Source organism: Propithecus coquereli, unplaced genomic scaffold (assembly GCF_000956105.1).
Source record: "Propithecus coquereli isolate 6110/MARCELLA unplaced genomic scaffold, Pcoq_1.0 Scaffold44, whole genome shotgun sequence".
Lineage (NCBI taxonomy): Eukaryota > Metazoa > Chordata > Mammalia > Primates > Indriidae > Propithecus > Propithecus coquereli.
The window spans coordinates 3,802,778-3,817,498 of record NW_012150174.1 but is presented as its reverse complement, the minus strand read 5'-3'; the positions used below and the strand labels follow the sequence as shown (position 1 = coordinate 3,817,498).

Below are 14,721 nucleotides of genomic sequence, written 5' to 3'. Positions count from 1 at the left end.
TAAGCATTACCTTCCTGCCCCTCCCTCCCACCCCGCCTCTGCCCCAGAGGTACCAGCATTCCGAATACTTGTTCATGAACTTGTGGAAAGCAGTCTGTTCCCAAAGGAAAAGATGGGATGGGGATGAAAAGGAAATGTGTTTGCATATCAATATTTTCAATGATACTAGCACAGGAGCACGCTCAATAGTATATGGCATCAGAAACAGAACATCATCGGCAGGAATAACAGATAGAAGTTGTTTATTAAGGAAGAAAACATGTCAGGAGCAGATGACTTACGGAAATGATGCAAGTGCTTTTGTAAAGGGGCAGATGAGGTCATACAACGTTATTATACTTTGAGAAGAGAGCTCAAGTGCCAGCTCGATCCTTAGATGAACATGCACAAAATTGGACAAGGCTACAGAAACGATCTTTGTCGTTTTCTCATTAAAAAGGAAGACTCAGTAATAATTTCAATACATTCCTTTAGCTGCATTTCTTTGCAGTTGTGGGCACTTGGTACAGGACTTCTCATAAGATTTAAAACTACTAAGTGATTCTTTTTGCTTTCCCAGATGAGTTGGTAGAGGTCAACTCTTTGCAAAATGAGTAAATTGAGAGAAGCAGCCTCAGCTGTGGTATTCAAGTGACCAGGCTGCTTTCCTTCTGAAGGTAGACGGGCTTCCCCCAAACAATCCCTGCTTTCAGCTAGCGCCTGTGCTCCTGGCTCAGGAGGGTGTGCTGCGAAGAAGTAGCCTAGCTTAAGGAAAAGAAAGCAGCCTTTAATTGCGGCCCTAGAGTGATCCCACCCTTTTCAAACACCCCTAGGCTTCTGTGGGGCTAATGTTCCGGGGAGGCCAGAATTTGACAAGCTCAATAGCACTGTGAACCCAAATCTGAATTTAGAACTTGGCCTGGGAGTTGGTGTCTGGACCCTGGCAAATCAAATCAGGCCTGAGAACAAGGCTGGAGAGTATCAAATACCAAATGAAGCAAACTGATGTGCTCCTGAAAGGTTGAGCTGGATACGTGTGAAAACAACAAAGCTTCCGTACCTTCCTGGAAAAAGACACTGCCTCACATCTGCCAATGAAATAGAGAAAATGACAGTCTGGCTGCTCGTGTCCGCAGACCAGCCTTTTCTTTCTCTCCCTCCCTTCCCTCTCTTTCTTCCTTCTTTCCTTTCTTTCTTTCCTTCCTATTCCATATGGCCCATTATTTTAGGAGAGGATCGTCTGCCAGTGTCCCTATTCTAAGTGACAAGGAAAACCCTGATGCTGTAATTTCTTTAACAAAGTGAAGGTAACATTTATATACTATGAAGTAGGGAGCATTGAAAAGAAGTTGCTCAACATTCTTTAACTGGCATGGCGGGACTTTTGTTAATGGCCAATCTCAGAGGCAGACTTTTTCCTTTACAATGGTATTCATGCTTTGTGCTATTAAATGGTCACAGAACTAGCTTAGAAGATTTATGTGGATTCACAAAGCAAATTGACTCTCTCCTAACTGTACTGGAAATTTAGTATGTTCAATTCATCAACTTTCTACAAGAAATAAAGGGAAAAGTCTGAGTCTGTGGACAGTGGGTTCTGAACTGCGTGAGAACCCCAGTGAAGCATTTTGCTGTCCCAGTGACAGGTCAAACACTGCTCTCTCACTGTAGCTGAAAATTCACTATCCCCATGAGGTACAGGGACTCATCAACATCTAGTTTGGACCAACATATATGGATAGAGAACAAAAAGGAAATACATAACTTATATCTCACTAAGTATTCATGAACCAAAAATAAATTCTATTTCTATGTTATATTTACACAATTAAAAAATCTAAAATGAGATGGTAAAGTCATAAAAACTTTGTTTAAGCCCCACTTAAAGTAAAATGAAGTGATCCCTATGATTGTCATTCTTAATTTCCATGGATATTTAGAGCCAAACTTGGCTAATAAATAGAATAAACTGCTTATATGCAAAATTTAGATTCAAATACAGCATCACTGCTTGATCCAATGAAAGAGATGTTTACAATCAGATCGTTCCTGAATAGCTTTTCATTTTTAAGAACATGGCTAGAAGTAACTGAACCCCAGTACTGAGGCAGAGCTGGAGCTAAAACAAAGTGTTCATACACACATGTATTTTGCATAAATAAATGAAATAACAAGACATAAAAATGACTCAAATCCGGCAACTGTGAGGCAAGCCCACACGAGTCGAAACAGATGACTTTTGTTCATGTAGTTTTCGTACAACAGTTTCACATTAGTCAGAAGTGATAAAAAATACCATTTATATCCAGTGCTTATAACACTTACGAAACAACATCTGTGAGTGTGTGTGTTTTTTGTTTTTTTTTTTCTTACTACGAGCAAAATCAAGTTTCAGTCCTAAAGAACAGTCCTTTGTTCTCCACCAGCCCAGAATATCATTTTGGCATGGTCATAAAAACAAACAAAATTAACCTACTATGCTAAATGTTTGCCTTTGTGCAAAATTAATTACATACAATACAAAGCTAGCCATACAACACTCTACCTATGCAACAAAATAAAAAAGGCGAGGGAGCGAAAGCAAAAGCCAAAGAGAAACAGAAAAAATACGAGAATGAACTGAGGAGGAGAGGTATATAATCAAAGAAATCAGTAAGACAATAATAAATACTTTTTTTTAGAAAAATGACCTCCTCCTCGTCTGAAATAAATGTACAAAAACAAAGTTCTAATCCCCAACCAATATTAAGAACAAAACATTCCTATCAGTACCTTAATCAGCTTATAGAGAGCACTCCAGCTAACAGCATGGGTGGTAATATCTTGGCTAGACCTATTTATTGCTATTAGGTATGGCCTTGAGCACTCTTTAAATAAATATGAAGGTACACTATTTTCTTCCAAGTGACAAAATGGCTCAAGAAATCTGATGGGGCTGGGTTCCTATGTCCTGGTGATGAGATTCTGGGTTGTCCCGTGAGGTGAACTGTCCCATTCACTGACATTCTCCCCTTGAGCCACTCTTGGTGAAACCCCCATAGGCAACCAGTCCTGGTTTCAGGAAGGTCAAAGTGGGATGGCAGAGCTCCCTGTGGTTAGGAGACGGGGAATGAAAGCTCACTGCCTCCCAGCCCAGCAGCACATCACCAGAGAAACCCTGGTGTGACTAGTGCAGTTCATCTTGTTCACACATAGGCATGTCCCCATGCAGCCACAGATACAGGAAGTCAGCCAGAGGAACTTGTCTGCCACCCCAGGAGCTATCTGTTCCCCAGAGTTAACAGTAGGAACATCCTATATAGGGAATGTATTTCCCACCCCCTTCTCCTTCCCTATGGTTTTCTTCCATTCTCTGGATTTATTATGACTATTTGCCTCTATGCTCTGAGGCTGTCATGTGGCCTCTTGCATCCTGGGGATTTTGCAAAGAACTCCCTGGATATGCCAGCTGGGACAAGGCAACTCAGTGTAAAGGTGCCAGCCCATGACAGCTTCACCGTAGGCTCATACATGGCCCACAAACCTTGGGCTTCAGGTTTGGCTGCAGGACTCTCCTGCCTGGCAGTCACCACTGCCGATCCTCACCGCTGAATGGAATTCAGGGGGAGATGCCACTGATGCAGACCCTACCACTCGTGCTGAACTGAATTAGGGGGAAATTCTGGCAAAATACTTGAGGTCACAATGAACCCTCAGGGGCATACTTGTTTACGTGTAAGACTACACACCTATATCCAAATACACAGCCCTGCAGCCAGATATACACTCATATTTAAAAACCATAATACAGGTATTTAATAGTATCATGGTTTCAGAAATGCTTCCAGATGCTCTGGGGCCATAAAATTACTATGTACATCTTTTGTATCTAGCAGGAGAAGGAGGTGAAAAGGGCTAAAAAGTTCTTTGGGGAAGGACGGTGAAAAACAAGAATTATTAAATTAATGCCACCAACAATTTTTTAAAAAATAAATAGTAAGTGGACCCTTGACATTCTGGAATGAATAAATTATTTAAGAGAAAATGTGTTAAGACTGAATGTCAGGGTTAAAGGCAAAGGGATAATGGATGTAGTGAGAGGTGGTCTCCTGCAGAGAAGACCACCGTGTCGGTATCTGGTGTGGTGATCGCTCTGGTGTGTGTATGTCATATCACGTCACACACTGATGGCACGTCAAGAGGCAAACACAATTGGGTACATGCACTGTGGCAACCTTGTTCATTCCTTACAATATCTTGTCTCCAGATTCCTGAGTACTTTACCATTTTCTGAAAAAAAAGTTGGTTTGCTATTTTATTTTCAGATGCCAAAGATTGTCTAAGACTTTGCAGTGTCTCCTTTAAGACTTCCAAAATATTAAGATTCAAAAGTTATGAAAAAGTTTGGCACATTCAAAGTTTAACTCTACACGTGGAAAAATGGAATTCCGAGGCCTTTTGAATATGCTCTACATGAAGCTGCACACACTGTGGACTTGTTCTGTTTCACGATATGAAATCCTCAGTTGTTTTCTAAAATAATTCAGAATAAAAACACATTCACAACCTGTAGGCCGGCACAGCATACCTGAGTGAGAATGTTTAACCCCATCTAAAACAGTAACTTAAACCTTTATCAACATCCAAAAGAAAAAAAAAGTAAGACAAAAATATAAGACTTGTAAGACAGCTATGGGTTGAGATAAGTTTTCAAGTCCTGGTGTCTCATATTTAATATGTCTTCACCTAAATTAAAAAACAACAACAACAACAACGACAAAAAACTCAAGTTCATGAAAAAAATCAGGGAAAACTTAATCTGTCTCACACTTTATGAAACAATTAAGACCATTCTGCTGATGTAATTGTGGAGCCACAAATGCATGCGGGCTCCTTAAGAACTTTTTGTTGGGGGTGGGGTGAAATGTCAGAGTATGTTAATTCAGCAAAGAAAAACTCCTCAGTTGGCACTGACAGCCTCTGGGGCCTCATTTTCACTGCTATAGTCTGATTTGGGGTCATCTTCATAGTCGTCATACATTTCCATTTCATCCTCTCCATTAATCATTTCATTTCCAGCTAGGCTTCCGCCGTCTGTCTTCATACCATAAGTGCTCTGGATGACAGGGAGGCTGGGCTCTGGGCTGGCTGAGGTGCTAGAGCAGTCAGATGTCATCTGAGGCGATGGTGTGGTAGTTGCCATAGTGATAGCACCAGGATACACAACACCTGTTCCTGTGGTGATTGGAATCTGAGGCTGTTGCCTGTATAGATTCAAAAATAAATAAATAAATAAGTAAAACAGAGGGGAATATCTATTTATAGGTTCTTCTATGTGGCATGGGAATTCATCTCCTACACCTTCCAAAGGGGGCCCCTATTTAACATTCTAAACAAGTAAAAACATGTGACAAAGGTGTTCCCTGGATGAATCCTGCAAATCTCCCTGATGTTGTGGTTGGGGGTTAAACAACATAATGGAGCAATTTACTGATGGTTTTACGACATAAAGACAGGCTTCTTTTAACAAGGCAAATATGGCAAAGCCTGGATAACACTTGGCATTAGGAACAAATGCTTTAGTCACACAAAGTCACGTGTGAGATCAATTTTTAAGATCTTTCGGAACATTTTTAAAAAAGACTAGTAGCATAAGACATTATAATGACACTATTAAGCAGGTTTCTATCATCTTCACCTAGGTTTGAGAACTGCACAGAGGAAAGACGAAAGGTGAGAAAGGACCTAGTATATCCCAAAGAATCAGATGTGGCAAAGCATTTATTTGTTGTCCTTGTAAATGTCTACTTATTTCTGTGGCTGAACTTACAGGGAAGGATCCTCATGAAAGGTTTATCTTGGATGTTATTATTCCTGAGGCCCTGGGCTGAAACTGGGGCTGGGACTGGAGCAGTCAAGAGTGAAGAGCAATGAAAGCTCTGCAACTTAACAGAATAACAGACACCAGACACGGTGCCTCACCCTATATTCCAGTGTGTGCCGAGGCCTGGGCACACCAGATCATTCTTTCACAATACTGCCCTGATTCAAATAAACTTAACAGATCTTTTGTGAAGGTCCGTCTCTCCCTCTGCAGGGAGATATGGCTACTCTGTCTCCCCACTTCACTTGTGGCGTTAAAACTGGTATACAAGAATTAAAGATTTACTTAACTCAGAGACTACGACTGAAACAATATTTTGTTATATGCAGTATTCATCAAGTATTTCTTAATCTTTTATGGACAGTAAATTACAGTTAAAATTTGCTTCAAAATGTCATTGTAACTGTCCTTTCTAAGCCTCAGTTTCCATATATTTATAAAAGCTGAGGTCAGGGAAGTTCTAGAAGGTCCTTCCACCTTTTTGTACTTATGGCTCACGTCAATCGTCACTTTGACAATTCTTATCGACCCTACACATTATCACTGAAACTTTCTATCTACCTCACTCTCACAGGAAAACACACTAAATCTATGAAGAAGTAGCTAGTTACCAGCTATTCTTTGACATGTCCATAAACAGCGTAATTTTCTCACAAAGATCTGCATGCCCTCCAGTCTAGTGGAAGGAAAAATTATGATAGAGATTGCCTAGAAACATGGTGTGTGATATCTGATCATGCTGTTTTTACCAACATCGTTCAATCACTATGAGGCAAAATGATTATTCTATAACCTTTCACTAATATAATGTATAAAATATTCTCGTACATATTACCTCATTCAATTAACACAAAAACCCCATTAGTTATTATTATTCTCAAATAAGATCTTGCTCCAGACCCTGGATTCAGTAACCAGAAGAGCCAAAATTTGAACCTAAGTTGTCGCCTGACTTGAATGACATCACTCTTTCCTTTATAGATATTCAATATACAGATACACTAAGCTCACTATATCTCATAAAAATTCCTGACTTCTATAGAGCCTGTCAGCACCCAGTTGACACTAAGCACCTGATATTGATCCAATTTTTATGACTTTCATGGTGAGTTTTTTTGATTGCCTGAAGGAAGTACATAACAGAGGAATCTAAACATATGTATAGAAACAGCTTATAAAATATTAGTTTCCTTCACATGGAACCAAATTCTAAAACAGTATCCTCCTTGCTTCCTAAGTTTTGAGCAAATTAACACATTAAATTTCATGCTAACCTTCCCAAGGCAGTGAATGCTTCATTAAATTTTTTTTACTGTATTTGGATAATTGCAATAAAAATATTTTGGCTTTAATCGCATTATGAGTGTAGACTGAAAACTTTTACTGCAATATTAACCCATTTTACAGATTCCCTAATTTGGCAAGTTGATCTATAATATTTAATATAAACTATGCATACCAACACAAATTATGAAATAGTAGATTTTCTTTCCACAAAGAATAGATGGTCATATTTGCAGTATTTTTTATCAGAATATATATATATCCATGGATCTATTAAATAAGTATAGATTGAGACCCTATTATGTGCTGGAACTAGATGTTTTCACATGATCTTATTTAATCTTCATAATAATCCTGAGAGGTAAGTCATACTTCCCCCCCTCTTTTATAGATGAAGTAACCAATTAAGGTTCAGAGAGTTCCAGTGGTTTGTCCAAGGCCACCCGTGTACCACAGTCAGGAGTTGAACCCTTTCTTATGTTACAAATTCTCTACTAGATATAAAGATTGGGGTGAGAGAGGCAAGCCTACACTATCAGAAAAATAGTTAGCAATTTGGTCTCCACATATTTAGCAGTATTTGGACATTAAGCTGGTGATGAGATGATAAAAATAAACAAGCAAATAAAACATCTGTACCATTTACTTTCTGGAATGAGACACATATGATATTCAAAAGCCTACTCCTGGGTGGTAGAGAGACAGATATCACCGCTTTAAGCTCCCAGCCAGTGCTAAAAGCGCTGGTAAAAACCCAGGCGTCACTCCCCACCTTGAGGAAATAAAGGTAGTCCAGCCTTGGTAAAGGTCCCACATTCACATACAACTGTTTCAGGTTGTACCTAAATTTAGAGTGAGAATTTATTCCTGCAGAGATGATTTTTGCCTCACCAAGGCCTTCTGAGAAGAAGGTTATATGGTATAATGCAAAGAGCTCAGGTTCTGGAGTCAGACAGACTTGGGTTTAAATCCCAGCCCCATCAATTGCTGGCTGGGTAATCTCGCAGGCTAATTAAGATGACTGACACTCCCTCTCCTCGTCTAAAAATTAGAATAATCACATTTACTTGACAGGACTGTCAAGAAGATTAAGTAAGAACATACATGTAAACATTACATATATAGAGTAGAAACTCAAATGTCAATTCCTTTTCTTTCCCCCTTTGGGAAGTTGGTATAAACCTCACAGAGAGCAAGCATGTTCTGGGTCTCAGAGGGCACCAAGGAAATGACAAGGTAACGGGCAGGACCCTCCATGAGTGCTGGCCCACAGGAACCATTTGGAATCAACAGCAACAACAGAGTGTAAAACAATACTCTGGTTTATAGCCTGACCAAGAGAGAATGTCCTCTCTACTATAGTAGATGCAGAGAAGGACATCCGAGATTAGAAAGTGTTAATGTCTTCTGAGAAATGTTTGAATAGGAAAAAATCCTGAAAGAACAACATTTGGTTCCATATAACCCTTTTTCTAACCCTAACTCCCTCCTTTTCCCAGTTCCTGAAATCTTTCCATCGTACCCTCTGGAATTCAATTGATAGTCCTTACTGTACCTTCTAGCTCTAACTGAAACTTTGGCTTTCTCCATGGGCTACAGCTCTCCCTACAGCCCTCTTAAGAATTGGCTGTTTGCTTTCCACACCCCTCACATTGATGGGCCCAGAGGTGGGGTAGCTCCCTCTTAGCCCCTCATTGCCTCTTCCAAGCTATTTTTTTATCCCTCCATCTTAAAAATCTCATCTTTGAATCTAATGTCCCCAGACTACGTCACCGACTTACACCCTTATCTACTTCCTGCCTGTTCATTCCCCCTCACTCCTTAAAGATGTTAGTTTCTGGCTTATTGCTGCTGTCCTTGAAACATTACCCCTGCCATGATTCTTGATAACTTTACTATCTATGTAGACGATCACTCCAACACCTGGCTCTCTCAGTTTGACCTCCCTCCACTGTGATAATCTGGACCTCTCCTATCTTAGCTACTCATTCTCTTATCATACAGCAGACTTTGTCATTTCCAACTGTCCCCCTCCATAATCTCAATTTTAAACATTCTACTCTTGACCACCACATTTTATCTTTCTAGTTTCCTCTCTCTAGTACCCTAGTTCACGATTCTACCCCCAACTTCCACCCAATGAGGAGCTACAATTTCTTGATCCTTCAACCTACTTTCACTGTCTTCACCCTTGTACTCTCACTTCCCTCTTTACCCAGTTTAAATTCTGTGGTTACTCACTCCTTTGCAGATACTCTCCACTCTCTAACACAGCAAAACTCTAACTTCAGTTAAATCTAACCCTCTGCTTATTCTGTTTAGCCATACAGACGAACACGGCTAGAGAAAACACATTACCATGCTTACTGGTCTCTAAATTTATGGGCATGAATGTCAGATTGGCCTCTGGTGCTGTTCAGCCATCATACTGCACATTTTCCTAGCCCACTCCTTCTGGTTTCCTAGACAATTATTTCCCACCTTCTCAATTCTCCTCAAATGTCCAACTTCTTCTCTCCCATTATCACTCTAACCTAATGACCTGGCTTTCCACTTCACGGAGAAATTATAAACAATCAGAAGAAACTTTCACAAGCTCCTACCATCACATTGACCAACCTCCTTGTATCTGGGCCCTGTTCTTTGCCTGCCCTCCTGTATTTTGAATCAATTCATAATCCAGTATAAGGCTAACCACTCTGCTTGTGCACTGAAACTATCTGTACTTGTTTATTATCTCTCCAGCAATTGTCTCTCTCATCTGCATCATCAACTTTTCCTCTCTCCTGGATCATTCCCACTAAACACACTATAATCACTCCTACCTTACAAACAAATAACAACAAGAACTCTCTCCTGGCTCACATCCCCCTCCAGCTCATGCCTATTTATCTAATCTCTAAAGTTAAACTCTTTGAAAGGCTGTCTTTCTCCATTTCTTCTACTCAAGTCTTTCTTAAATCCACTTCAAATCCACTTTCTTCAAATCCACTTCTTAAATCCACTCCTAATGCTCCATTGAAACACAGCTTATGAAGGTCGCACCGCCAATGTTCTCCACATTGTTAAATCAAGAAGGCAGTTCTTGGTCCTCGTCTTCCTTGACATGTGCCATGAGCAGCATTTGATACAATTGATTGCTTTTCTCCTTACTCAAACATTTTATTCACTTGTCTTCCAAGATACCATGCTCTCCTGGTCTTCCTATCTCATTAGCTGCTCCTTCTAAGTCCCTGTTCTGTTTCCTTCATATCTCCCTGACACCTAAGCACTTAAGTACCCATGGACTCAGTCCTTGCGCCTCTTCTCTTCTCTATCTAAATGTATTCCTTCAATGACTTTGTCCAATTCCATGGCTTTAAATGTTATGTATGTGCTCAAAACTTCCACATGTGAAGAGTGAGAAAGTACCTTACTCCTAAATTCTAGACCCATGTCTGTAACTGCATATTTGATTTGGATGTCTAAACATCATCTCAATCTTATAGGTATAAAACTTGAACTCCTGATCGTTTTCCCATATACTTGCTCCTCTCACAGCCATCCTGTTTTTGATTTATGATTATTTCTTATTTCCAGTTTCTCAGGCCAATACTTTGTAGCTGTATTTCTCTCAAATCCTTTATCCAATGTATCAGCGAATCCTATTGGTTCTTCCTCAGAAATATATCCAGACTCTATCTACTTCTTACCACCTCCACCCCTACAAACCTGGTCCATACCACCATCAACTCTAGTATGGTTTATTGTAAGAGCCTATCCTCCTTGCTGCAGGCCATTCCCCCTCCAGACAATTCTCAATACAGTAGATAGAGTGATCCTTTCAAATCTTAAGTCAGATCACAGCACTCCTCTGCTTATCACTCTTCAATGCCTTTCCATGTCACTCAAGGTCAAATTCAAAGTCTTCACAATGGCCTACAAGTCCTTTTATGATTTGACTCTCAGACATCTATTACTCTTCCTACATATTCATTTTGCACCTGTCATTCTGGCCTCTTTATTTCTTGAACAAGCTAGGCACAATCTCCTCTCAGGACCTATGCAGTTGTTATTCTCTCTGCCTACTTCTCCCAGATATCTGCACAGCTTGCTCCCTCACCCACTTAGGTCTTTGCACAAATGTTACCTTCTCAGTGAGGTTTTATATGGCTATCCTATTTAAAATTGCACCCCATCCTCTGAAACTCCCTACCCCTTTCACTGTTTTACTTTGTTCTAAGGCATTTATCGTTATTTTATATTTATTTATTCATTTATTGATTATCTGACTTCTATCACTTGAATGTAAGCTTCACAAGGACAGGAGTTTTCACTGACATAGCTCTAGAGCCTAGACAATACTTGTAACAGAGGGGGCACTCAATAAATACCTGCTTAAAACACAGAATGAATGAACTAGGGAATGAGAAGAAAAACGTGAAAATTCTAGGTGACCGACCTATTCTAGAGAAGAAAAGCTGTAATGAGACTAGATGTATGGGAGGAAAAGTGGTGGAGAAAGGATATGAATGTAAACATCTTCAGATGCTTGAATGGTTATGTTCATAAAAAAGGGAGGGATTTGTTCTAGGAGAGACCAAAGAATAGGATTAGAACCAACCTTCAAAGTAGCAGAAAGGCAGATATGGCTAAGAGATATGGTTAAGAGACAAGAACTTTCTTGCATTAGGAGATGTTCCACGAAGGATCTAGCTGGCTTGAGAAGTGGAGAGCTTTCTAGCCCTGGGAAAGTATGAGCAAAGCTTAGAGAGGACTCCTACGATGGCTGCTTGAAGTATATGACGTCTGAGACCTCTTCTATGTTACAACTGATTCTGTGCATGCAAAATCATAAGCTAATTGTCACACTAATCTTGTTATCATATTGTCATTATCAGCATGAAAAGAGACTAAAATATTAACTGTGTATAGCTAATCATACTTGAAGAAGCCTGGCTTTTGAGGGCTTCCAAAATATTGCTCTTCCCTGCCTATCTTACATTTTCTTTACTGCCAGGGGAGATTCCTAGGCTGGCCTCCTTCTTTATTGTTGAACATTTCTACATTTTCTCTCATCTGCTCATGCTCTCCTTCATGCTAAAGCAAGAACAGACTTTCCACCAGTCTGACCTACCCAAACCTCAAGTCCCTTCCTCAAGGATGCCCTACGGTTGGCCCTAATGCATAGTAATCTCTCTTCCTTTGAAGGAAGACAAATTGCTCTTGTCTATATAATCAAGATGAGTAGTTCATTACATATTATATGCAGTATTATTCTATATATTCTGTGCGTATGCATGCATATATAGAGAGAGAAAAAACAAACTATTATTTGCTACTCTATTCATGTATGCGTCTAGCTTCTCCAACTAGAGCATTCTTTGAACGCTCACGTGTACAGAAATAATTCCTCATGTACTAATATTAATTTAGTTCAGTGCTGAACACATAGCTGGTTTCAAATAGGCCCTTACCAATTGATTGACTAATCAATGAACAAAATGAAAAATCCAGCCAGCAGGCTCAAGCTTTGTCTATCAGAAATTACTTTCCTAAAAAGCATTTTTCCTTCCTTTATAGATCAATTTCAAAGTCAAAATTCAAACACTGCAGATTTCACAAGCAGGAATAGCTGGCAGGTATTGGGCTTTACAAATAATAAATGCATATATATAAAAAAGCTGTAGTTGTTTGTAAAAGTGTAGACATTCAGCTGATATGAACAGAAATGTCTAAGAACCCTTCCTCCCAGTCTAAGTAAAGGATATAAGCTGGCCCTGATAGAGCCCAGAATTGCTGCATGGTTACCAAATTACAAAACTATTTCTGGAGTATAGTCTAGCTTTGCCATTTGCAAAGTAACTACATATTTATGTTGGCAAAGCCCCATTGTTTGCTGACCCTTCAGACCTTTACAAAGTCTATAAATAAAGGCAACAAAGTTTGTTTCATCGGGAGATAAGCCTGTACATTATATATCTTGGTAGTCGATATTGCAGGAAGGAATGAAAATAATAGAATGCTTTTTACTCTGCTTTTTACTTTATTGGAGGTTCTGATCCAGTTGCTTTATAGGAGGGCAATACTGAAAACATTATGTCTAATGTATGCTAATTTAATTATATTTATAAGTTATTTTATTATTTTTAATTATATTTATAAGTTATTTATCTTGCAGGCTTAATTTAACCTCTTTATGATGAAGATAAAAATGGCAAATGTTCAAAATCACTTATAGCATAAGGCATTAGAAAATAATTCTTTTAATATAATATAAAATATATAATTGGCACACAGCATTATTTTTCTAGAAAACTAAGATTTACTCTAATTTAGAGCTTATCGTGTACCAGACAGTGTTCTAAGAACTTTACATATATTATGTTACTCTATCTTCAGAAGGGTCCTATGTTGTCAGTATTATTGTCATTCTCATTCTATATATGAGGAAACTGAGGTACAGGGAGTTTAAATAAGTTTCCCAAGGGCAAGTGGAGAGTTCAGAGGAATAAATATTGCTATGCATTAGTTCCTACGAGCAGGAAGGAGAAGATCTAGTAATTGAGCCAGAACAGTCTGGCTCCAGAATTGATGCTCTTAGCCACTACACTACACAGCCTCTGAACAATTCGTAGGCTCTAATTGAGAGATATGTGTTATGGTAAAAAGGACATATGTTTCACATTCACATAAACCTGGTTTAAATCTCAGCTCTGCCATTTACTAGCTGTGTAGCCTCGGACAAATCATTTAACATTTCTGAACATTGTGTTTTTCAACCCTATAGTGGGGATGATATTGCCTATCTTGTAAATTTGTTGTATTTTCAATAATCTGTATAATTCACTCAGCACAGTACATAGATACAGTAAGTATTCAATAATTTTCCATTATCATTGCTTAAAAAGTAGTCCCAAATTTAATATTTTATAGTAGTTGTCCCTTGGTATCCATAGGGAATTGGTTCCAGGACCCCTCACTGATACCAAAGTCCATGGATGCTCAAGTGCCTTATATAAAATGGTGTAGTATTTGCATATAACCTACATATGCACATGCTCCTGTATACTTTAAATCATCTCTAGATTACTGGTAATATCTAACATAATGTAAATGCTATATAAATGTTATTATACTATACTGTTTAGGAAATAATAAAAAAAAATCTGTACATGTTCAGTATAGACCTAACTACATATTACACATCAGCAACAATGAAAAATCCTCTGGAATTTTTAAAACAATATTTTCAATCCACAATTGATTGAATCTGCAGATGTGGAACCCAGATATGGAGGCCTAAATGTACCCACATAATTCTCTATTAGTTCATAGATAAATTACCAAGTAAGTTTCAAATAAATGGAAGTACATTTGGTTGTAGTTCTTTGGATAAGACATCATTGTAACTATATGTACCCTAATGAATATCATTCTACATTAATAGTACTCATCAGGATTTTTACAAAATTCTGATACTTATTCTGTGCATTGAAGGGGTTAAATCCAAGGTAAGAGCTAACCTTACTCCATTCCATATTATTGATAAATTCATTTCATAATAGCTAAGTAAAAAAATCTAACTCATCAGCAGCAATTGTGTAGTCAGTAAA

At 38.7% G+C, this 14,721-nt stretch overlaps 1 protein-coding gene across 5 annotated transcripts in view; it reads right to left on the bottom strand.

Moving 5' to 3' along the window:
• Positions 1 to 225: 225 nt before the first annotated feature.
• The window catches only part of SOX6 (SRY (sex determining region Y)-box 6), a 551,939-nt gene continuing 537,443 nt past the window's right edge, over positions 226 to 14,721 (bottom strand). For 3 of the 5 annotated variants that reach the window (XM_012654369.1, XM_012654370.1, XM_012654368.1), the window contains one exon: positions 226 to 5,222. In XM_012654369.1, the coding sequence (XP_012509823.1) occupies positions 4,919 to 5,222 (304 nt within the window). In that variant the 3' untranslated portion in view covers positions 226 to 4,918. The remainder of the gene's footprint in view (positions 5,223 to 14,721) is intronic. The other 2 variants (XM_012654372.1, XM_012654371.1) reach the window with 1 other exon arrangement.